The 24,336-nt window shown below is 40.4% G+C and overlaps 1 protein-coding gene across 1 annotated transcript in view; it reads left to right on the top strand.

Annotated features, from left to right (window-relative positions):
* Gabrg3 (gamma-aminobutyric acid type A receptor subunit gamma3) overlaps positions 1-24,336 on the top strand; it is a 606,777-nt gene that overhangs the window by 571,941 nt on the left and 10,500 nt on the right. The window contains exons 7-9 of the mRNA XM_042277165.2: positions 13,983-14,135; positions 20,647-20,843; positions 21,102-21,161. Coding sequence (XP_042133099.1) covers positions 13,983-14,135; positions 20,647-20,843; positions 21,102-21,161 — 410 coding nt within the window. The remainder of the gene's footprint in view (positions 1-13,982; positions 14,136-20,646; positions 20,844-21,101; positions 21,162-24,336) is intronic.

Raw genomic sequence — 24,336 nt, 5'->3', positions numbered from 1 at the left:
CCAGATTTAAACAATACCTATCCACAAATCCATCCCTACAGAAAGCACTAGAAGGAAAACTCCAACCTAAGGAAGTTAGATGCACCCATAAAAACACAGGCAATAGATAATCCTAGAGTAGCAAATCCCAAAGAAGAGAAATATACACACACTACAAGCACGAAAAATAAAAATAAAATAACAGAAATTAACAATCACTGGCCATTAATATCCATTAATATCAATGAACTCAATTTGCCTATAAAAAGACACAGGCTAACAGGATCCATCCTTCTGCTGTATACAAGAAACACACCTCAACTTCAAAGACAGACACTACCTCAGAGTAAAGGGCTGGGAAGTCTTTCCAGTCAAATGGACTTAAGAAGCAAGCTGGTGTAGCTATTCTAATATCTAATAAAACAGACTTCAAACTAATATCAATTAAAAGAGATCAAGAAGGACATTACATATTCATCACAGGAAAAATCCATCAAGATGAAATCGTAATTCTGAACATTTATGTCCCAAATACAAGGGCACCTACATATGTAAAAGAAACATTACTAAAGCTTAAATTGCACATCAAACCCCACACACTATTAGTGGGAAACATCAACACCCCACTCTCACCAATGGATAGGTATGCCAGGCAGAAACTTAACAGAGAAATGAGGGATCTAACAGATGTTGTGACTCAAATGAACTTAATTGATAAGTACAGAACATTCCACCCTAACACAAAAGAAATATACCGTCTTCTCTGCACTCCATGGAACCTTCTCTAAAATTGACCCCATACTCAGTCACAAAGCAAATATCAGCAAATATAAAAAATGGAATAACCTCCTGTATTTTATCAGACCACCATAGCCTAAAGCTAGAATTCAACAACACAAAATGCAGAAAGCCTACAAACTCATAGAAACTGAATAATGCTCAACTTAATTACCAATAGGTTAAGGAAAGAAGAAAGAAAGAAATTAAAGGCTTCCTAGAATTCAATGAAAATGAATATACAAAATACCTAAACTTATGGGACACTATGAAAGCAGTGCAAAGAAGAAAATTTATGGCAATAAATGTCCACATAAAGAAGTTGGAGAAATCTCACACTAGTGACTTAACAGCACACCTGAAAGCTCTAGAACAAAAAGAAGCAAACTCACCCAGGAGGAAAAGACTCCAGGAGATAATCAAACTGAGGGCTGAAATCAATAAAATAGAAACAAAGAGAACAATATAAAGAATCAATGAAACAAAGAGTTGGTTCTTTGAGAAAATCAACAAGATAGGCAAACCCCTACCCAAACTAACCAAAAGGCAGAGAGAGAGAACATCCAATTAACAAAATCAGAAATGAAAAGGGAGACATAACAACTGGCAATGAGGAAATTTAGAGAATTATCAGGTCATACTGCAAAAACCTATACTCCACAAAATTGGAAATTCTAAATGAAATGGACAATATTCTGGATAGGTACCACATACCAAAATTAAATCAAGACCAGATAAACAATTTAAATAGACCTATAACCCCTAAGGAAATAGAAACAGTCATTAAAAGTCTCCCAACCAAAAAAAATCCCATGACTAGGTGGTTTAGGCACAGAATTCTACCAGAATTTCAAAGAAGAGCTAATACCAATACTCTTCAAATAAAAGCAGAAGAAACATTACCAAACTCTTTTTATGATACTACAGTTACCCTGATACCCAAACCACACAAAGATTCAACCAAGAAAGAGAATTACAGGCCAATCTCCCTCATGAACATTGATGCAAAAATACTCAATAAAATACTGGCAAACCAGCCGGGCAGTGATGGCACACGCCTTTAATCCCAGCACTCAGGAGGCAGAGCCAGACAGATCTCTGTGAGTTCAAGACCAGCCTAGTCTACAGAGAGAGATCCAGGACAGGAACCAAAACTACACAGAGAAACCCTGTTTCAGAAAAAAAAAATACTGGCAAACCAAATCCAAGAACACATCAAAAAAATTATCCACCATGATCAAGTAGGCTTATCCCAAAGATGCATAGATGGCTCAACATATGAAAATCTGTAAATGTAATACACCATATAAACAAACTGAGAGAAAAAAACACATGATCATCTTATTAGATGCTTAAAGGGCCTTTGACAAAATCAACACCCCTTCATGATAAACATCTTGGAGAGATAAGGAAAAAAAGAAACATATCTAAACATAATAAAGGCAATTTACAGCAAGTCAACAGCCAACATCAAATTACATGGAGAGAAACTCAAAGAGATTCCACTCAAATCATGAATAAGACAAGACTTCCCACTCTCCCCATATCTATTTAATATTGTGCTCTAAGTTCTGTCTAGAGCAATAAGACTAAACAACAGGAGATCAAGGGAATACAGATTGGAAAGGAAGAAGTCAAACTTTCACTATTTGCAGATGATATGATAGATTACATAAGTGACCCCAAAAATTCTACCAGGGAACTCCTACAGCTTATAAACACCTTCAGTAATGTGGTGGGATACAAGATCAACTCAAAAAAATCAGTAGCTCTCCTATATACAAATGATAAATGGGCCGAGAAAGAAATCAGAGAAACATCACCCTTTGCAATAGCCACAAATAATATAAAATACCTTGGGTAACTCTAAGCAAGTGAAAGACCTATATGACAAGACCTTTAAATGTTTGAAGAAATTGAAGAAGACATCTGTAGATGTAACCAACCGTCTTATTAAATAAGAAACAGAACCAATGCAAAGAAGAAAGCCAAGAGATCAGAGCTAAGAGCCTTACCCGTCTGCTGCGTCCTGTGTTTTTGTCTTTATATAGACTTTCTGTTCTCACTTCTCATTGGTTGTAAGCCCAACCACATGACTGCCTCATCACTGCCTGTCTGTACAGACCTCCAGGTCTTCTGTGGTTGGTATTGAGATTAAAGGCATGTGTCTCCAATGCTGGCTGTATTCTTGAACACACAGAGATCTACCTAGCTCTGCCTACCAAGTGCTGGGATTAAAGGTGTGCACCACCACCACCCAGTTTTTGCTATGGCTCTAATAGCTCTGGCCCCTGGGCAACTTTATTTATTAACATACAAATCACATTTTAGTACAAATAAAATATCACTATAGATATCAGAAAATGGAAGGCTCTCCCATGCTCATGGATAGGTAGAATTAACATAATATAAATGACAATCTTACCAAAAGCAATCTACACATTCAATGCAATCTCCATCAAAGTTCCAACACAATTCTTCACAGACCTCAAAAAAACAATACTCAACTTCATATGGAAAAATAAAAACCCAGGATAGCTGAAACAATCCTGTACAATAAAGGAACTTCTGGAAGCATCACTATCCCTGACTTCAAACTCTACGATAGAGCTATAATAATAAAAACAGCTTGGTGTTGGCATAAAAACTGACATGTGAACCAATGGAATTGAATTAAAGACCCTGACATTAATTCACACACCTATAAACACCTGATTTTTGACAAGGAATTGTCATTGGAAAAAAGAAAGCATCTTCAACAAATGGTGCTGACATAACTGGATGTCAACATGTAGAAGATTACAAATAGATCCATATTTGTCACCATGCACAAAACTCAAGTCCAAGTAGATCAAAGATCTCAACATAAATCCAGTTACACTGAACCTGATAGAGGAGAAATTGGGAAGTAGCCTTGAATGCATTGGTATAGGACACTACTTCCTAAATATAACACCAGTAGCACAGACACTGAGAGCAACAATTAATAAATGGACCTCCTGAACATGAGAAACTTCTGTAAGGTAAAGGACATGGTAAATAAGACAGAACAACAGCCTACAGAATGAGAAAAGATCTTCACCAACCCCACATTTGAGAGAGGGCTAATCTCCAAAGTATATAAAGAACTCAAGAAACTAGACATCAAAATACCAAAAAATCTAATTTAAAAAAAAGAGCTATAGAGGTAAACAGAGAATTCTCAACAGAAGAATCTTAAATGGCTGAAAGACATTTAAGGAAATGCTCAACATCCTTAGTCATCAAGGAAATGCAAATCAAAACTACTCTGAGATACCATCTTATACCTGTTAGAATGGCTAAGATCAAAAACACTGAAGACAGCTTATGTTGGAGAAGATGTGGAGCACAGTGAACACTCCTCCACCATTGGTGGGAGTGCAAACTTGTACAGCTATTTTGGAAATCACTATGGTGGTTCTCAGAAAGTTGGGAAGCAATCTACCTCAAGATCGAGCTATACCACTCGGGCATATATCCAAGGAATGCTCAATTATACCACAAGGACACTTGCTCGATTATGTTCATAGCAGCATTATTTATAATAGCCAGAACCTGAAAACAACCTAGATGTCTCTCAACTGAAGAATGGACTATGAAAATGAGGTACATATACACAATGGAGTACTACTCAGCAGAGAAAAACAATGGCATCATGAAATTTGCAGACAAATGGATGGAACTAGAAAATATCATCCTGAATGAGGTAATCCAGACTCAGAAAGACAAACATGATATGTACTCACTCATAAGTGGATACTAGATGTAAAGCAAAGGATAATCAGACCCCAACCTACAGCTCCAAAGAAACTAGCTAACAAGGAGAACCCTAAAAGAGATGCATGGATCACCCTGGGAAGGGGATCTCCTGAGTAAACTGGGGGTGGGAGGGCAATAGAGGGTAGGGGATGGGGGATGAGAACATATGAGAATGGGATGGTTGAGCTGGAACAGGGACAGAGTGGGAGAGCAATGAAAGAGATATCTTGATAGAAGGAGACATTATGGGGATAGGGAGAAACCTGGTGCTAGGGAAATTCCCAGGAATCCACAAGGATGACTCCAGCTTAGATTACTATCAATAGTGGAGAGGGTGCCAGACCTGGCTTAACCCAGTAATCAGATCAGTGAATACCCTGTTATCATAGAGCCTTTATTCAGTAACTGATGGAAGCAGATGCAGAGGTCCACAGTCAAGCACCAGGCCAAGCTCCAGGAGGCCAGTTGAAGAAAGTGAAGAGGGATTCTATGAGCAAGGGGCATCAAGATCATGATGGGGAAACCTACAGAGACAACTGAACCAAGCTAATGGGAACTCATAAACTTTAGACCAACAGCTGTGGAGCCTGCATTGGACTGGACTACGCCCTTGGCATAAGCAAGACAGTTGTGTAGCTTGGTCTGTTTTAAGGGGCCCCTGGCAGTGGGATCAGGATCTATCACTGGTGCTGGCTTTTTGGAGCTCATTACCTATGGTAGGACACCTTACCCAGCCATGAGGCAAAGAGAGGGGCTGGGACCTATCTCAACTGAATGTGCCAGGCTTTGCTGACTCCCCATGGGAGGCCTTACATTTTTAGAGGAGGGAATGGGGTGGGTTGGGGGAGGAAGGCTGGGGAGGGAACAGGAGGAGGGATGGGAGGGGGATTTATGGTTGGTATGTAAAATGAATTTTAAAAATTATTATTTTTTTATTAAGAGATTTTCTATTCATTTTACATATCAACCACAGATTCCCCTGTCCTCCCTCCTCCCATCCTCCAGCCTTTCCCCCAACCCACCCCCATTCCCACCTCCTTCAAGGCAAGGTCTCCCTTGGGGAGTCAGTCCAGCCTGGTAGATTCAGTTAAGGCAGGTCTAAGACCCTCCTTCCTGCGCTAAGGCTGTGCAAAGTGTCTCACCATAGGCACTAGGTTCCAAACAGCCAGCTCATGCACTAGGGACAGGTCCCAGTTCCACTCCCTGGGGGCCGTCCAAATAGTTCAAGCTAAACAACTGTCTCGCTTATTCAGAGGGCCTAGTCCAGTGCCATGGAGGCTCCTCAGATATTGGTCCACAGTTTATGTGTTTCCACAAGTTTGACTAGTTGTCTCTGTACTTTTTCTAATCATGGTCTTGATATCTCTTGCTCATAGCATCCCTCCTCTCTCTCGTGGTTGGACTCCAGGAGCTCCACCTGGGAGCTGGCCATGGATCTCTTCATCTGCTTCCATCAGTCACTGGAAGAGGGTTCTATGATGACAGGATATTCAGCCATCCGATCACCAGAGTAGGTCAGCTCAGGCACCCTCTCAACCATTGCCAGTAGTCTATGGTGGAGTCATCTTTGTGGATTCCTGAGGACCTCCCTAGCACTCTGCTTCTCCCTAGTCCCATGGTGCCTTCATTTATCATGGTATCTCTTTGCTTGTTCTCCCATTCTGTTCCTGATCCAGCTCGAACTTCCCGCTGGGAGGAAGGCTGGGGAGGGAGCAGGAGGAGGGATGGGAGGAGGATCTGTGGTTGGTATGTAAAATGAATAAAAAAAATTCTTAGTTAAAAAAAATTTTCAGACTTCAAAAAATAAATAAATAAAATGTTCAAAAACTTCAACAATTAGAAAAATGCAAATTAAAACAAGTTCCAGATTTCATCTCACTCTGTTCAGAATGGCTAAGATCAAGGAAACAACTGACAGCAAATCCTAGTGAAGATGTGAAGAAAAGGGAAGCCTCCTTCACTCTTGGGATTGCTAACGGGTGCAGCCACTGTAGAAATCAGAATGGAGAATTCTCAAAGCAGCTGATTGACCGAGCTCCACCACTCATTGGCATGTACCCAAAGGATTGGATATCCCACTACAGAGACACAGAGATACTTGCTTAGACAGTCACTGCCACTTTATTCACAGTAGCTAGGGAAACAACTTAAGTGTTCTATAGCTGATGAATGAAAAGTGGAAGTGATTCTCTCCCTCTTTCTCTCTCTCTCAGATCTCTACTCAGATATAAAGACAAATCAAATCACAGAATTTGTGGGTACATGAATAGAACTGAAAAATATACTGAGGTAGCCCAGACCAAGAAAAACAAACGCTCCATGTTCTCTTATTTTTGGATCTTCACCTTGAATCTTTAGACTTAAAGACTAAAGTAACTACAGAGCTGAGGGAAGTAGAAAATGGCCATGTGGGTAGGGAGAGAGCAGGAATTCTAGGTAGATACAGGACAGGACACCAGAGCTATAAAGGGGTTGTGGGGTGGTGGGGACTGGGGGAATATTTTAACAGATGAGAACAAAGATAATCTAAAGGGAGAGGGAGGGAGGAATGAGAAAGATAACACTAAAGATGCAGCCATTATTTAAGTAGGTGGTTGGTTGCCTTGATACTTATTTTCTTGACATCTTTGTCCATACTAGACATAAATTCCCTGTCAAATGTACAGCTTATGAAGACTTTCTCCCATTCTTTGGGATTCCTCTTCACATGCTTGAACTTTTCCTTTTGTGCATAGGTTTTTAATTTCTTGAGAGTCAATTTATTTGTTTCTGGTCTTACGTCTTCTGCTACTAACATTCTATTCAGAAAGCACATACCCATGCCTATAAGTTGAAGCTTACTCCCTATTTTTCCCCTAGCAGTTTAAGGGTATAAGGTCTTATGTTAAGGTTGTTGATCTATTTGGAGTTGAGTGTTGTGCACAGTGACAAAGTGGATAAAGGTCCACTTTCATTTTTTCTGTATGTTGAAATCCATGTTTCCTGGCACTGTTTACTGGAGATTCTTATTGTCTTTTCTCCACTCTTTGTCAAAACTCACGAAACTGTAGCTGCATAGACTTACGTTTGGGTCTTCACCTCTCTTCCACCAGTTCACATGTCTGATTTTGTGCCAGTGTCACGTGGATCCTATACTATCTCTCTATTCTATAATTTGAAGTCAAGACATGATGATGACACTTACAGAATTATTTTTGATCAAGATTGTTCTTGTTTTCCTTGGTGTTCTGTTCCTCTGCTGGAAGAATGACTATCTTACCAAGACTTGCAGTTGGATCTGACACTTGCATGGACTATGGGCTGATGGTTTCTGTCAATCTCTTTGCACCAGGGCCTATGGCTTACTTTCTGGGTAAGGTGTCTCCTTTCTTCTCCCTACAGTGAGCTGCGTGGCTGGAGCTGCATTCAGCTTTACTTACCTCTTTTGGGTTCATTACCCAGCTTACTCCCCCAAACTTTTCAAATGTTCCTTAGTCACCATTTTTGTGATTTTTCCCCCAGAAGTTATTTATCCCTTTGGAATAGAGTCTTTACTCTTGGACTCTTCTCCTTCACTAATCACAGAGATCACCTTCAAGTCTGTCATTTTCCTGGAAGTTCCAGTTTTGTAATTTTAACTGATGTTGAGTTGTCATTGTTATTGTTAATATCATCCAGAAACTATCATATTTTCCAATTGTTTGCTCTTCTAACAACTTACACATTTTCTCATTACATTTAGGTATTTTTCCTCTTTCCATATTATTTTGACTCCAACGTTTTGAGTCTCTGTGGATCAGAATGGTGGAGTATTGTGCTTTCCTGGGGAAATCTGTGCCTTTGCCATCAGTCACCCTTCTGTGTATTCCTGCCATAGTCCGTGTTCTGCTGTCTTCAGAACAGTCACACTAGCTCTTAATTGGCACTGCATCTTTTCCCTGTTTTTCAAACTTTTAACTGAATTATGTCTTTTTATCTGAATTGGCTTTCATGTCTCATCTAGTCCAGTCTTGAATTCCTTTTCTCTGTGTTTAGACTATTAGTGTGTGTGTGTGTGTGTGTGTATTACTATATATATATATATATTGAATATTGATAGACTCGAATAAAACATACTGTCCTAGTTTTTGTACTCCATTAGCTCTGTTTTCTTCCTGTTTGAAAATTAAATGGAGCAGCTTTGTGCTTCCATTGTGTCCTTCCATTGACTTATTATTTACAATGATTCTAAAATAGCTTAGCAATTATTCTAGGACTTACGATACATATTGACCTCCTGAGTTGATTTCCAGATTTCGTTTTGCTAATGTGAAACTGCTGTAAAAGCCTCTGAGCAGCACACTCCCAATATCGTCCTTGAAGCTCTTGGAGAGTGGCTGTTGTCCCTTGTACTCTTTCTTGTGTTGGCACTATAACATGGAGAGCCATAATTTTTCCTTGGCTATTATCTTTTAAATCAATAAATTAAAAGAATATATAGTGTCATTATTGGATTTTTAACACCTCCCCCCCATTTCTAGCACATTTTCTCATGCAAATGTCTGAGTAAACTTTATCTTTGAATTTACTGATGCTTTATCTTTGAATTGCCTAATGCTCTTTGAATCCCCGGGAATTGGTTTCTCCATCAAAGCAATAAGCCAAATCAAGCTGAATTAATAAGACCAGGCTTAATCTGAGCAAACTGACAATTTTTCATGAGCAAATCAAATGCTGAGGAACTCCCTTAGATGATGTGTATCTGAGGTTACTATGTTATCTTCACCTTTAGAAAGGTATTCTCACTGAAGTTCATTTTTTTATTTTCTTTGAGGACTCCAAGGAGTTCCTTTCCTTGTCTTCTCCCTTTCTGTGTGGTTTAAATTACATGACCTGCATAGTCTTGGACATTTGAATACTTGGTCCCCGGATGGTGATGCTGTTTGGGAAGGCTTGGGAGGTTTGGTTCTTGTTGGAGGTTGTATGAAATCAGGGGAAGACTTCAAAAGTTTAAAGACTTGAGCCATTTCTAGTTTATTCTCTCTGATTTGGGCTTGTGATTTAAGATGAGGGCTATCAGCTCCTGGTGCTATGCCTCCACTCTACCTTCATAGGCCCTAACTGTCTGGAACCATATGCCCAAATAAACTCTTTCTTCCATAAGACACCTTGGTTATGGTATTTTATCACAGAATAGAAACATAACTAATATCCTTGCACAGTTTCAGAAGCTTAGTCTACTACAAGCCTTTCCCTTGTTATCTTGCAGGAAACATGCTTCTCTCTTCTTCAGACAGACTCATAGCACTGCCCTGCCACCTGAATTCCACAGGTTTAGAATCCCCAGTGGGATTTCTCCACCAAAGCAATAAGCCAAATTAATCAGAACAGGTGTAATCTGGGCAAAGCATTCCCAGGTGATCTCAGGGGAAGAGGAGAAATCATGTGGCAGGTCTATGAACCGGAGCTTAAATACCCTGTAGGCATGGTCTTGAGGAGCTCCAGGGGAGGAGCCACCAGCTTGGTGGGCTTTCTGAGGGGCACAGTTTGGAAAGGGAGGAGGGGGCTGAGGTGGAACTTCCAACAGAATAGTTTTAATGTGTCTGTGTGTGTTTCATTGTTATTGTTACTTTGTGTGTTTTACAATTGTCCTGCCTGGTGTTGGAGCTTTTTGGATTAGTCAAATAATCTCATTCTCTCTCTTTCTCTCTTGTGAAACTCGAGGTTTATGAGGCTCTTTGTTCCTTTCCCATGGTAGTTTTTCACTCTGTTCAGACTTTTAAACTCAAATTCCATTTTGTGTTTCATAGAGGATAATTAATTTCACCTATTTAGTGGTGCTTTTTTTGGTTATGGTCAGCCAATGAATTGCTTCATCTCTCTTACTGTATGGGTCTTTGGATTTCTTTCATTTCTTTTTGATTGTTTCTTAAAATGTTTTCTGACCTATTTTTATCTTTCGTGCCATCTACCTTCTCCATTGGAATGTTTACTGTATGAAGCAATTATTTTAATTATGTTTTTCCATGCCTATTTCTGGTTCAGCTGATTGATTTGTCTCTTCAGATTGCTATTCTTGAATTGTTGTATGTACTATAATTTAATCTGTAAGCTATGAATGTTTTATACTAAAGCAGAAACTGAGAAAAGCATATTATATGCTTAGAAATGAACAGCCTTCAGTGTGAGAGCTTTTTAGCACATTTAGTCAAAGGTTAGGTCAGAGGCTGCATAGATGACTTAGCAGTTGAGACTGCATGCTGCTCTTATAGAGGACCTGACTTCAGCTCCCTACACACATGCCACACATCTTACAACTGCCTTTAGCCATATACACATGCACAAATAAAATAAAAGCTTATTAAAATGCCAGGCCATCTTTGTGCCCTGGTTCCCACTTGCCTCTGGATCTTCCTTTCTGCTATTCTTAGACAGCATCATTTACATTGTTTCCACCTTGTTCTCACTCCTGGTCCTCAATAGTGTTTGTTATTATGGGTGTTGGAGCGTGGAAGAAATGAGATATCATCTTTTGCTATAACAAAGACCCAGTCTTAGGGAGGATTTGCTGTGGAATAATGCTTTTGTACACTGGTTTAATAAAACGCTGATTGGCCAGTAGCCAAGGAGGAAGTATAGACAGGATAAGCAGACAAGGAGAATGCTGGGAAGAGGAAGACTGAGTTAGGATATGCCAGCTTGCCATCCAGGGAGCAGCATGTAATGGCACACAGGTAAAGCCATTGAACATGTGACGACATATAGATTAACTGAGATGGGCTGAGTTTAAGTGTAAGAGCTAGTCAGTAGTGAGCCTGAGCTAATGGCTGAGCAGTTTTAATTAATATAAGCCTCTGTGTGTTTACTTGGGTCTGAGCAGATGCAGACTAGGCAGGACACAGGAAAACTTCAGCTACAAGGATTTATGGCTGTGGTTCTGGTCCTTGAAATTATTCTTTTTCCTCTTCGAGATGTAATGCTTGGCTTGCCAGATATTCTCGCTTCTCCCCAATCACAGAGTGTTCCATCTTTTCCAGATGCCCTCAGCCTATACTTGTGGTAGGTTTCCACCTCTGGCTCAGTAAATGAATTTTGCTGTCCTTGCTCCTATACATCGAAACTTGTTTCATGGATCATGTAGAGGTGCAGGCATAGATTTTCTTGCTCTCTTACGGTACCCCATGGGGTGGCTCTTTTCAAATTTTCCATATTCTTTCTTTGGAAAATCTGGTAGTTCTCTTGAGAGAAAAAAAACTACAGGAGAAAGGAGAAAGAAAACTGTAGCCACAAAGGAGCTTCAACTTTCATGACACCTCACAACTGGCATTTAGCAAGTTAGATGCAAATTTATGCTGCATATAATTATGGATACTATCATGTTTGGTTGTATTTTTCCCAGGTAAGCAGTGCTGAGAGGCAGGTTTTTGACAACAGCTTCTATCTTCAAAATTTAGATTAGTTTGTCCTGAGACTTATATCTTCTATGGGTTCAGTAGAGGTTGTTAATGTGCAATCACTATAGACAAGTGAATAGGTTGCTCCAATTGGCTAAGACTAGAGTACATCATCCCCTAACCCACTTCACCATTCCTTATTTCAGCAGATGCTTAATTCAGACAGATGAATCATGAAAGGACTGGTCTCAGCCAAAGAAAATGTTTGTAAAATCTTGGAATTTTGAACAATCTTTAATAAATGGTTGTATCTCTCTGTGTTGTAGGCTATAGTTTTAAACACTGGGTATTTTACTGTAGATGTTTTTGGATTTACAGGAATATTATGCAGATAGCATAGATTTCTTCGGCACCTCAGACTCAAGTTTCCTCACTTCTCTAAATAACTGTAGCACATTTGAAAACCAGATGAGCTAATGTTGATTCAGTGTCATTAAGTAAACACCATAATGACCAGGTTTCCTTGTTTTTCTCCACAGTCTCCATTTTAGCGAGGACAGATATCACGCTGCATTTAGTCATCAAATATTCCTATGCTTTCGTAGCCGTGAAAGTCTGTCTGAATTTATTTGGTTTTTAGTAAACTTGACAGTGTGAAGAGGACTGGGAAAATTTTATGAGGGTTACACTTCTGACAAACAGTGCATGCTGGGAGCTTCCTCAGATCCTCCCATCTAGAACCAAGTGGAAACTTGGAGGAAAAGGGTCTTACTGACCAACCTCATCAGGTCTATTGCCCTTGGGAGTTTCTCACTCTTGCTATTCTTCATTAAGCCTCCACAAATTGTCTTCAAATACCAGTGTCTTGTTGACCTCCAGCCTCTGGTACCTTCTGCATCTTCCTGTGAGCGTCTCATCTTCTGCATCTTTCCAGATGAAGATCCTCAGTCGTTAAGATTCTAGGATGGTGGCCTCCCCTGTAATCTTATTTCCCTTTTGAAACCACCAATATGGTGATGTTCAGTGTGTGTATTGATGCCTATTTCTTGTTTTTAAAATAAGAGTACAAGTCTCTGCTTCTTCAGACTTTGGATCTGAAGCCAGAATTCCATGCTATTTTTATGTAGCATCATTCCATGCTCTTGGCCCTTCATTCAGTCAGGAGCCAACACAGGACTGCTATGTCTGGTAGAAACAGTTATAAACATAAAGGTCTGCAATTTAAATGTGTATGTAAATGGTTGTATCTGAAAGGAAAAGATCTCACTAATATTTAAACATTAAAATTTATTTTAAAAGGTAAGTATATAGTAACTACTTAGTAATTCAAATAATTACTCTAAAGATTTTCTAGAACTTAATCTTAATATAACCATATTAGCTAATTAGCTTTTTACATGGTTGATATACTTAAATGTTCTCATGTTTTATTTATTCTAATTACTATTACTTTAAGATTAAACATGGCTTTGGACATGTAGTAAAACCAGATTTTAGTAAAGTTATCGCATGCTTCTCCTTTAAGATATGCAATGCTTTCTCTTCGTTTTAAGTGACTATGAAGACAGGATGGTGAAGACATGGAATGCACACTTCATATAGAGATACATGTATCTTCTCCTTGCAATGGCACAACATTTGGCCATGCACCACTTTCTAAAAGTAATGAAATATTACAAATGAAAAAGGAGAAGTTTAATGACTGCTGTTATTAAAGACACAAAGCCTTAGAATGGCCTAGATCTGTTTGGGGGCTAAAGTTTCTTGTGACTCTTGACATAATTATGCAGCATACAGATGGTCTCTAGCAACCATCCCTTATCAAATTTCCTGTCATTAAGTAGATGTGCATGCCTGGCCCCTTACCTATAAACATTTGTTAGTGTGCCCTTTACACCCACACACTAAAATGTTTACAAGGTCACAGGCAGGATACAGTTCAAGAGTACCAGAGTTTAATGCTTTTTCCAATTGGTGTTGCAGTACTTGTAATTTTCATTCAAGAAATTTAGTTTGAAAATTAAATTATAAATCAGTTCCCACACTGTTTTAACCCATGAACATCATCTTGATTCAGGGACTATTTTATTACAGGTGATTATGTTGTCATGACTATCTACTTTGAACTGAGTAGAAGAATGGGATACTTCACTATCCAGACATATATCCCCTGCATACTGACTGTGGTTCTGTCCTGGGTATCGTTTTGGATAAAAAAAGATGCGACACCAGCAAGAACAACATTAGGTAAGTTGCAAAATCTCATCCACCATTTTGTGCAGTTTTAATACAGAAACATTCACAAAAATGCCTTCAACTAAAGAGAATTCAAATAGAGTTAATTTAAGAGCTATGTGAACAAGGCTTAGAATTTTTCTCAGTATCCAAGTTAGTTCTCTCTCTCTCTCTCTCTCTCTCTCTCTCTCTCTCTCTCTCTCTCTCTCTCTTCCTTTCTCTCTCTCCTCTCTCTCTCTCTTTCTCTCTCTCTCCTCTCTCTCTCTTTCTTAATACATTTTATTCAATCAAAGTATGCATCAGAAGAATAGGCAGTCTTCTTCCAAGGAGGCTTCAAATATTTAATTTTTATAAAATTCACTTGTTAGAATGTAATTGTTCAAATCCTCATTACTGCTTCACTATTAGAGAAGCTTCTTGTTTCTGTTGTCTCTTAGAACGGGCTCCATGTAAGGAACAAGATTTGGTGCATTAGCTAAAGAGACAGGGGCCACGGTGTATGGAACAGAATCTGCCAGCCCAACTGTTTTAGGCTATGGCATGGGGGATAAAGGTCTGTCATGTAAGTGACTAATATTCACAGATCGCCTAGTTATCAGAATTCCTAGTTGCAACGGTAATGGTGCTGTCTAGTAGAAGGCATCCTCAGTGTCCACTAAGGGTGTATTGCCCTCAGCTGTCAGCTGTCACACTGTAACACCTATTTGTTCAGTGAATTGTGGTTTATTTTGGCCACAGGACCCAATCTGATCCAATTTGGAGTCTTAGTGCACATGCTCCTAACTGTCCCTCCAGCCTGTCTCTAAAGCAGACTTTCAGATTTGCTTCCACAGTGCCAGTGTAAACTGTGAAGCCTGCTTCAGGCCTCAGACACACTCTACTTCCTAATTTGTCTTTGAAGGTTTTGGAAATTCAGAGCCCAAGAGCAAGAGTTTCACACCATGACCAAGCTCTCTGGATAAGAGCACGTCTAAACTTATCATGAGCATCTACCATTCATATTTGCAAACTGTCACAGTTTAAAATAACAGGATAAAGTATTTACATCTTCCGAAGACATTAAATTATTTTTTTTGAGACTCTACTACATGACAAATTCTGTCATGGTCCCATATCTGATTGAAAGCATGAAATTGACTAATTTGAAGATCCTGCTAGGCCCTGCACTGTACCTTGGCAGCTCGGGGGGGGGGGGTATGGATGAGCCAGCTCCAAGGGTGTGTGGGAAAGCTGGCCCCATTACTTGTCTGTCATGTGGCAGCATGGGCAAAGGGGAGATACCCCCCCCTTGACCCTTTCCCCTCAGCACCTGCTGCAGGTGAAGGAGCTGACCACCCCTCTTACCAGCTGCAGCACTCAGGAAGGCTGCCCCCGTACCCTGCCTGGGCATCACAGTAGAGCTGACCCTGTTTACTTGGTGAGCTCAGCTCTGAGAACATGAGCATGGGAGCTCTGGCCCCACCCTTCATCTGCCATATGGTGTCTTGAGTGAGGGAAACATGCCCCCCACCACCACTGCAACCATTTTTGGCAGTCGGGAGAGAGCTGCTCCTGAGGTCCTAAGTGTGGGAGAGCTGTTCCTGCCCCTCACCATCTTCAGCTCTTGGGAGAGTGACTCATGCACCTCCTCTAGGCAACACAGTAGAGCTGGCCCTGATGGTTGTGGGGTAGATGTGGGTGAGCGGGCCCTGAGGGCATGAAAACAGATGTGATCCCACCCCTTGCTCCTTGCTCATAGAGTGAACTAGCCCTGGCAACGCTGGAGAGCTCACCTAGTGGTAGGGATGGGGTAGAGCTGGTGGGCTGAACAACCCTGCCAACTACCCAGGCCCAAGCCAGGGTTATGAGTTGGCCCACCCCATCTATGATCTGCTGGAACACGTGAAGGGGCTGGTCCTATGGACTCAAAGCTGCAGGATTTCCACAACATAGGACAACAGCAGAATAACCAAGAGGAGTCCCAGTGAGGGCCTAGCAAAGATAGTGTTGCGGAACTGGGGCCTCAAACCACACCAATGACTCTTTGCAATGAACACTTGAAAGTAAAGATGTATGGATTAAATGGTACACTGTGTGACTACAGGTTCCATGGGGAGATTTTTCCTTTTTTTTTTTCTCTCTCCTCACTTAAATTTTATTTTATTTTATTTTGTGGGGGAGGTTGCAAGGGCAGAGGGTGGATACAAAGGGACGGGGAGATGAGGAGATGAATGGGATCAAGATGCATGATGTGAAAGACACAAAGAATAAATAAAAAGAAAATTTTTAAAAAATGAAAAAAAAACCCAAAGATCCTGCTAGATGAGGAATCTGATGTCATACTCTATTTGTCTTTTTAATTCTCTAGAATATATGCTTCCCCTGTGTATATCTATTTATCTATAGCATGTATAGAAAACATGTTACATCGATTCGTAATAGTTTTTTAAGTAAATGTTTAATTTGCTATGGCCTAAATTAATCACTTAAATACACATTTTAAAAAATGATTCTAACTTTTAATCACTAAGACTTGCCCACATTTGTTCTATATTATTTTAAAGGACCAAGAGGCATTTATGTTTATGATAAACAACAACTAACATTTACTTATAAATATTTCTAAGGCATCCACACACATCTTACCATAATTTAAGATGACAAACATTACAAAATTTGTACTAGTAATGGAATATTTATAAATAATGTGTTTGTGGGTTTGTTAAATAAATAATGTAAATTAATTATATCAAATAATTAATATGAAAAAATTGGGTCCTCAGCCAAGCCTGGAAGCATAGACCTATAATTCCCACAGTGGCAGAAGAATTATAAGTTCAAGACTAGACTGGGCTATAGATGAGTTCAGGAGAAGTCTAGGCAATTTAGTGAGTATATGAGAGCTTACATCCTGATTCATAAGCATGAGGCAGAGAGAGCTAACTGGGAATAGCATGGGCTTTTGAAACCTCAAAGACTGCCTCTAGTAACACACCTCTTCCAGCAAGGCCATCCTTCCTAATCCTTCCCCAAAAGTTCCACCAACTGGGAGCCAAGTATTCAAACATATGAGCTATTGGGCCCGTTCTGATGCAAACCATCACAAGTAATCAAATAAAAACATAAAACCCAGCAAAATATAGTACACATACACACATAATATATATTATATAGATAACAATGCTCTCCATGTGCTGTGGATTGAATCTGAAATGCTGCCTGTGAACCACGATTTAAGAGTTCTCTCTTTGGTGCTACTGTCATGGAACCTTTAGTAGGAGAGGTCTGACTGCTAGGTTGCCAGTAATGGGCCTCTGAAGGCTACACCCAACTCTAGATCCAGCCTCGTTCTCTGTTTCATGTTCAGTGTCCACATAAGGAACTCTACAACATGCTTCCTGTTGTGATTCCATTGTGAAAGGTCCCTACTGGGTCTAATGTCCAGAGGGCAGTGCTATTGGGGAAGTTCAAAGACTTTTGGGCATGAGTCTTAGCTAGGGCAGGTGTTGGAGGGGTAAACCTAGCTTAGCCTAGCTTCACAGAGCTCCCTGCTTCCTCGTCTGCTAAGGTGTGAACGGACCATGTAACAAGTTCCCACCTTCACGAGCCTAGCTCCCGCTGCCACACCATTTCTGCCATGACATATTAATATTCCCTATACCCTTAAGTTGTGTGAGCCAGATATTTAATCACAGTGACAAGAAACTGAACTAATGAGTTATGTCTCTGCTTGATGGTAAAGAACCTTGCAGCTAGTAAATCTGGCACAGACTCTACATACACAAAAATTAGTTTTACATGGAACACACTTAGAGTGTAAAGTCAAAAGTGTGCAATTTCTAGAAGAAAACTTAGGAATTTAATATTGGATTACATAAAAAATTCTCAAAAAACAAAAAGTTTTAATGAAGAAAACAGGAATTTGGGGACACAAAATATACTTGAACAAATATGTACTTCATATTATTGGACAAGATCCACTACCATGAAAATTTACTGGTTATATATAATGATGGTGTTTTCTTCAGTACAAATTCCTTCCCATTTATCTTTGGTTAAATTTTATGGGGCTAGGAGAAGTTTTCACTGTATGAAGAGTTTTTGTATTAATGGTTTCTGACAAAATATGTTATAATTATGACAACTTTTAATTATTGTAGAATATTTTTAATCACAGAAGCTAATTCCCCAAATACCCAAAATACAATCAAAAGTCACAGATTATACCATAAAGCATCCGTATTTGGTGGTGGCAGAGATGTTAACGTTATCTGAACCGGCTTCTGAAATAGCAGTACAAACACTCCTTGAGGTACAACAGCACAAACACTTGAGGTAAATAAAAACAGGAGTGCCGGGCGTTGGTGGCGCACGCCTTTAATCCCAGCACTGGGGAGGCAGAGCCAGGCCGATCTCTGTGAGTTCGAGGCCAGCCTGGGCTACCAAGTGAGCTCCAGGAAAGGCGCAAAGCTACACAGAGAAACCCTGTCTCGAAAAAAAAAAAAAAAAAAAACAGGAGTACAGCTCCACAAGACCGCATCAGTGCAGTGGAGAACCAAATATACTTTTAGAACAGGAAATACTCCACTAAAAGAAATAACTCACCAAATGGAGCATGCCAGGGGAGAAGATCTGTGGACTTTAGTGTAAATCAAGAAAAATTTGTGCCACAGGGAGAGAAAATAGAGTGAAGAAATATGAAACACATTGACCCTAGGGCTTGTGAAATACCAAGGAATAAAATCTAATATTTCTGTCATAGATGTCCCAGAAGAAACTGATAATGCTGAAAAATTATTCAAAGAAATAGTGGCTAAATATTTCTTCAGTTTTTCAGAAAGCAGATAAATGCATATTTATGACGCTAAGTAAATTCTAAACAAGGTAAAGCCAAAGAATTTCATGCTAAAATGGATTATAACCAAACTCAAAAAATGGAAAAATCCTTGAAAGTAATAGAGGAAAAAGACATGATCCTTCCTACAGGGCATCACAGGCTGAATGACAGTGAACCCTTATTGAAGCCATAGAGGCACAAAGGAAACACTCTCAACCTGAATTCTACAACCATTGAGAATATAATGTAGCCTGACATAAGCCTTAACTATTTAAAGGAAATGTTTAGGACAACTCTATTATAACCATAGAAAGTTAAAGAAGAATAATTTGTCTATATTTTGTTGAAATGGGGATAAATCCTGTGTCCACACTAGTTGGAGGACCCTTGACATTCTAACAGAGCGATGTGCACTCAAAGACATCATAGTAACTGCAGGTGCCAACAAGGGCCTTAAAAATCTGAAAAAAAAATCAAGAAGGAATTTTACAAATGGTTGAGGTCACTTACAGAGCAGCAGGAAGGAAAATAAGACACAAGAAGACAAACTGAACAAATGAAACTTGTTCATGTGTTCTAAACACTAATAACTGTGTGGTATGAACTACCAAAACACAACAATTACAACAGAGAAATTAAGAGTGGAAAATGTGGAAACTTGTCCATGGGTGTTTTCAGGTAAGGCATCTCATGAAGAGTGATGCTGGGACCAAGTATAGAAGGGCAGGAGTTCAGCCTCAACTGAATGGACAGGCTTTGCTGACTCCCCATGGGAGGCCTTATCCTGTTGGAGGAGGGGATGGGGGTGGAGGGGAGGCTGGAGAGGAGCGGGAAGAGGAATAAGAGGGGAATATGTGGTTGGTATTTCAAGTGAAAAAATTTTAATTAATAAGTTTAAATTAAAAAAGAAGGGCAGGAGTTTACAGAGCAGGCAGAAAGCATGAAACAGGAGACAAACATGGAGTGCAGAACAGCACAGGATATACAGGAGGTCAGAGGCTGCATCTTCACCTAAAAACATTTAAAAGGTAAAATGCCAAACAGTGAATTACTGAAATCTATCTTACATGTGTTCCTTTGGTGTGTGATATTTTGTTTGTGTTCTGACAAATAAAGCCTGCCTGGAGATCAGAGGGTAGAGTTAGCCACTAGTTATCCATAGACGCCAGGCATGGGAGGCTCACTCCTTTAACCCCAGCACTGGGGAGGTGGAGACAGGAATACAGGGGGCTCATAGAGACAAGATCTTGCCTCCATTCAGTCTGAGATTTTGTAGAGGTAAGAAGTCTTTGGTGGCTGGCTGCTCTGCTTCTCTGATCTGTCAGCATTCACCCTCATTATCTGACTCTGGATTTTTATTATTAAGACTAATTAGGGTCACACTTCATTCCTTGATGCAGAATTGTATTATGTTCCCATAACCTTCAGAAGTTTTGAATGCAATTGGGATATGCACTGAACATGCCTCACCTCTTCACCCTCCAACTCACATAGCACGTTGTGGTGCTGGTTGCTCCCCTCCTGACTGCAGCTGACCATGGGCTGGTCTACCACAGCCAAGTGTCATGGGGCAAGTGCCGCATATCACCTGCCTGGGACAGCACTCAGAGTCAAAACTCAAACGCTACTTGTTTCTTAATTTGCATCACTTTGGGCCTTCTGGTCTGGCGCGCTGTCCTCCAATGCTGACAAGTATCCCCTCTGCAGGCATCACCACAGTGCTAACCATGACCACACTCAGCACCATTGCCAGGAAGTCCCTGCCTCGGGTATCCTACGTCACTGCCATGGACCTCTTTGTGACTGTGTGCTTCTTGTTTGTCTTCGCCGCGCTGATGGAGTACGCCACCCTCAACTACTACTCCAGCTGTCGCAAGCCAACCATCAGGAAGAAGAAGACATCGGTGAGTGGCTGGGGTCACCAAGGTTTTCTCAGATGTGGCAGGGGGCAGTGTATGGTAAATGTGTGCTGAAATGCTGTTATGTCCTTAAGGATCTTAGAAATCGAGATAAAATTACAGATGGGGCAATAGGATGGAGATGCCTCTCACTTCTCCAGTGTCAGTGCCTACTGTTGACAGGGCTAGGGGTGGGATTACCTTCAAGACTGCAGAGTTCTGTGGCCACTTTTCAACTCTGCTTTCTTTTTTTTTTCTCTGCAGTTATTACATCCAGATTCCACAAGATGGATTCCTGATCGAATAAGCCTACAAGCACCCTCTGTATGTACAGATTTACAGATGCCAATATTTCTGGGAATTCTGACTAAACTAAGCTTGCATTGAAAGATACGTTCTTCGTAAATATGTGCATTGAGTTCAAATGAGTGCTGCATTTGATCCACTAAAAATGTTTTTTTTTTTAAATTACTATAAACAACCAAATTAGAACTCTTGCACAGTAGGGGAACTATCCTAACCTTTCTACATGGAGACCTTGATGAGGCATGCATGCTTCTAGCTGGAATGTAACATCCAAGTTCTATGTATTCACACACACTAAGAAACTAAATGATGTTTGCTGAGCCATCTCTCCAGCCCAAACTTCTTTTAATATTTTAGGTAGCAGTCTTCCAGGTCTTTATGTTAAGTGTTATGTATGTCACATTTTATAGACATCTGAAATGCCTATAGTTACCTATCAAATCTACTGGGGACAATGGCCTTCAGCTTGTGATGTGATGTTTATTCTGCCATGAACTATTTTTTCTTTTCTTTCCCCCACATTCCCCTCTGGTTTCTAGCCCAAACACCCTGCTTATACGTCCTCTTTCCCCACAAATAACATTACTTCCTCCCTTTCTTTTGAGTACTTCTGAGGTAATATATGTCTAAATATCAACTCTTTCTGTGCTCACAACAAGTGAAACTGAGTGTAGAAAATCAACCCCTATGGATGCTAATAAGAAGGAAACTGGAATGAAAACATAGAAATGTCATTTTAAATCACTGATCTCAGTACCACTTTTGTCATGCACCATTTGTGTGGAATCATGACTCTCATTCCTCGACTTATACCCACTTACTAATTACACTGAATGTTTTATGCCAGCTATACATCATGGCTGGCTCCTGGATCTTAACAATGCCTTGTATTTTGTACATATCAACTATTTTTATGAAGAAAAAATATATAATCTTTCCTCTACAAATATGTCTCGTGGGGGTTTTGTCAGAAGAGTAGTGGGCAAGCATCTTATCAGCCTTGAGCAGCCAGCAGCAGATGAGTGTTAGAGAAAGCCATGGAGAAGTGAGGTGCAGGGTGACAGACGCCAATCAGAGCTAATAGCCTGAGGCCCCATGAGCACATCTTCACACACAGCCAGAAGCCAGAGTGTTGAGGGGAAATATTGATGTCTTTGGTGTAGAAATGATTCTGCCAAGAAAAAGGGGAAAAAATCTTTAACACATAACAGGAGAAATCTCCCCCACAAAAGAAAACTGTGAACAAAAAGGAAAGGTTAATGATCTAAAAGAAGGTATAAGGACAACTCCCAACAAAAGGTGCCACTGCGCTAAGAAGGCACACTAATGTTGACATCCAACTAAGGCTTGTACAGTCACAGGGGGTGAAGGGGAGGGGAGAGCATTTACTCATTGGGTAGAAGTATCACCAGTTCAACTCTTATTTTGTTTCTCTCCCAGAAATAATAAATCCCAAATGAGGAGTCTCCAAGGAATAAGGACAGAACCAGGAACACGTATATGGTTGAGACAAGTTGCTTACAGCCCCGTGCCTCAGTTCCATAACTTGTTAAATGCCAGATTAATGCCCTTCACAGGACTTGGAAACCAGTGTTCCTTGGGGGGCTTGAGCCTGTGTCATATGCATGGCGAAAGAGGTGGGAGTCAGACACTGGCTGGGCCAAAGATGACACTGAGAGAAGTATCTGTTAAATCTCTTCCGGCATAGTTTGAAATGTCTGAGAAAATGTGCAGGTACATCGAGAAAAGTGCTTACACAGCACACAATACAGCCGTGGAGGCCTGGTCACATCCTAAGTTCTAGTTCAGTCTTGTGGAGCGGAACTCATTTCAGATTCCCACGCTGTCAAGTCCTGGAGCTCTCCTGACTACTGCACAGGGTTTCTACTGGGTCTCAGCAACCCAGACCTTCACTTCCCTAAATATAACAAGAAATACAGATTTCTCATGCCCCAAGAACCTTCCCTGCTGCTTTTCCTGTATCCCCCAAAGTCACCATCTCTGGTGGTTTGTCTCTATCCCTGGAAACATCTCTGGTGCCCAGCCTGGCTCAGTGTCTTCCCTCAAGGTCCAGTGTCTCCTCTTCCAAAGCCCACATTCATACCATTACTGAGGGACTACGTGATATATAGGGCTGAAGAACTGAGTAGATAAATGCCTGTCTGAAAAATGCCAAAGCACACAAGTAAGACAACTTTTAATAGTGTTATTGTCTAATAAAGATAGACTTTCCCAAATGGAGCTTGTAAGAAAGGCATATGTTCCTCAAATACACTGAATAATTGGCAGAGATTATTACACTGGTGGTTTTGATATACACTTGGCCTTCAGAATCATGAGGCTAGATGGTGCACATCCTCACCAGAGCTGGCCATAGCAAGTCTTCCATCTCTGCTTATGCGCCAGAGCTGTGGAAGCTGCTCCATAGCAGTGCTCTGAAGGCTCCCAGTGAACTGGGTACAAAGCATCCTGCCTCCAGCTGCACTCTCCCCAACATACAGGTACAGACATGCTTCCATGTGCAAGGACCCAGAGGGCTTCATGGAATAACTTTGAATATTCAACACTCTGTCCTTTTTGTTCCATTTGTAATGCTTCATAGTCACAACTCTAGCCATCCAAATTAAATTCCCTAAGCACAGACAAGTGTGACAGTGCCTCTGTAAGGAACATTTCTAAGGACTCTGAAAAGGCTGAGTGCATTCTATATGGCCTGACGCAGACTCTAATAATTCAGAATGACCTCATTCTCAGCACTGTGGCAACCATAGCCAAAGGAAGGAACCACCACCTACCATCCAGCTCAGAAATGGGCTTCTAGAGCTGGATGTGGTGGTACAGGCCTGTGATCTGAGGAGAGTAAGGCAGGAAGGTCAGTCTGGGATACACAATAAGTTCCACTCCAGACTAGTCTTTTTAATGTTTAGACTATAATATAATTACATTATTTTCCCTTCCCCTTCCTTCTTTCAAGTTCTCCCCATATACCCATTTCCCTTCTTCAAATTCATGGTTTCTTTTATCATTAATTGTGGTTCCAGCATTATATATATATATATGTGTGTGTGTGTGTGTGTGTGTGTGTGTGTGTGTGTGTGTGTGTGTATGTATGTGTATGTATATATATGTATGTATACACATGTATATTCCTAAATATAACCTCCTCAGTCTGTATCACGTTACTTGTATGTAT

Source organism: Peromyscus maniculatus, chromosome 1 (genome assembly GCF_049852395.1).
Source record: "Peromyscus maniculatus bairdii isolate BWxNUB_F1_BW_parent chromosome 1, HU_Pman_BW_mat_3.1, whole genome shotgun sequence".
Classification (NCBI taxonomy): domain Eukaryota; kingdom Metazoa; phylum Chordata; class Mammalia; order Rodentia; family Cricetidae; genus Peromyscus; species Peromyscus maniculatus.
This window is presented reverse-complemented; position numbering and strand designations above follow the sequence as displayed.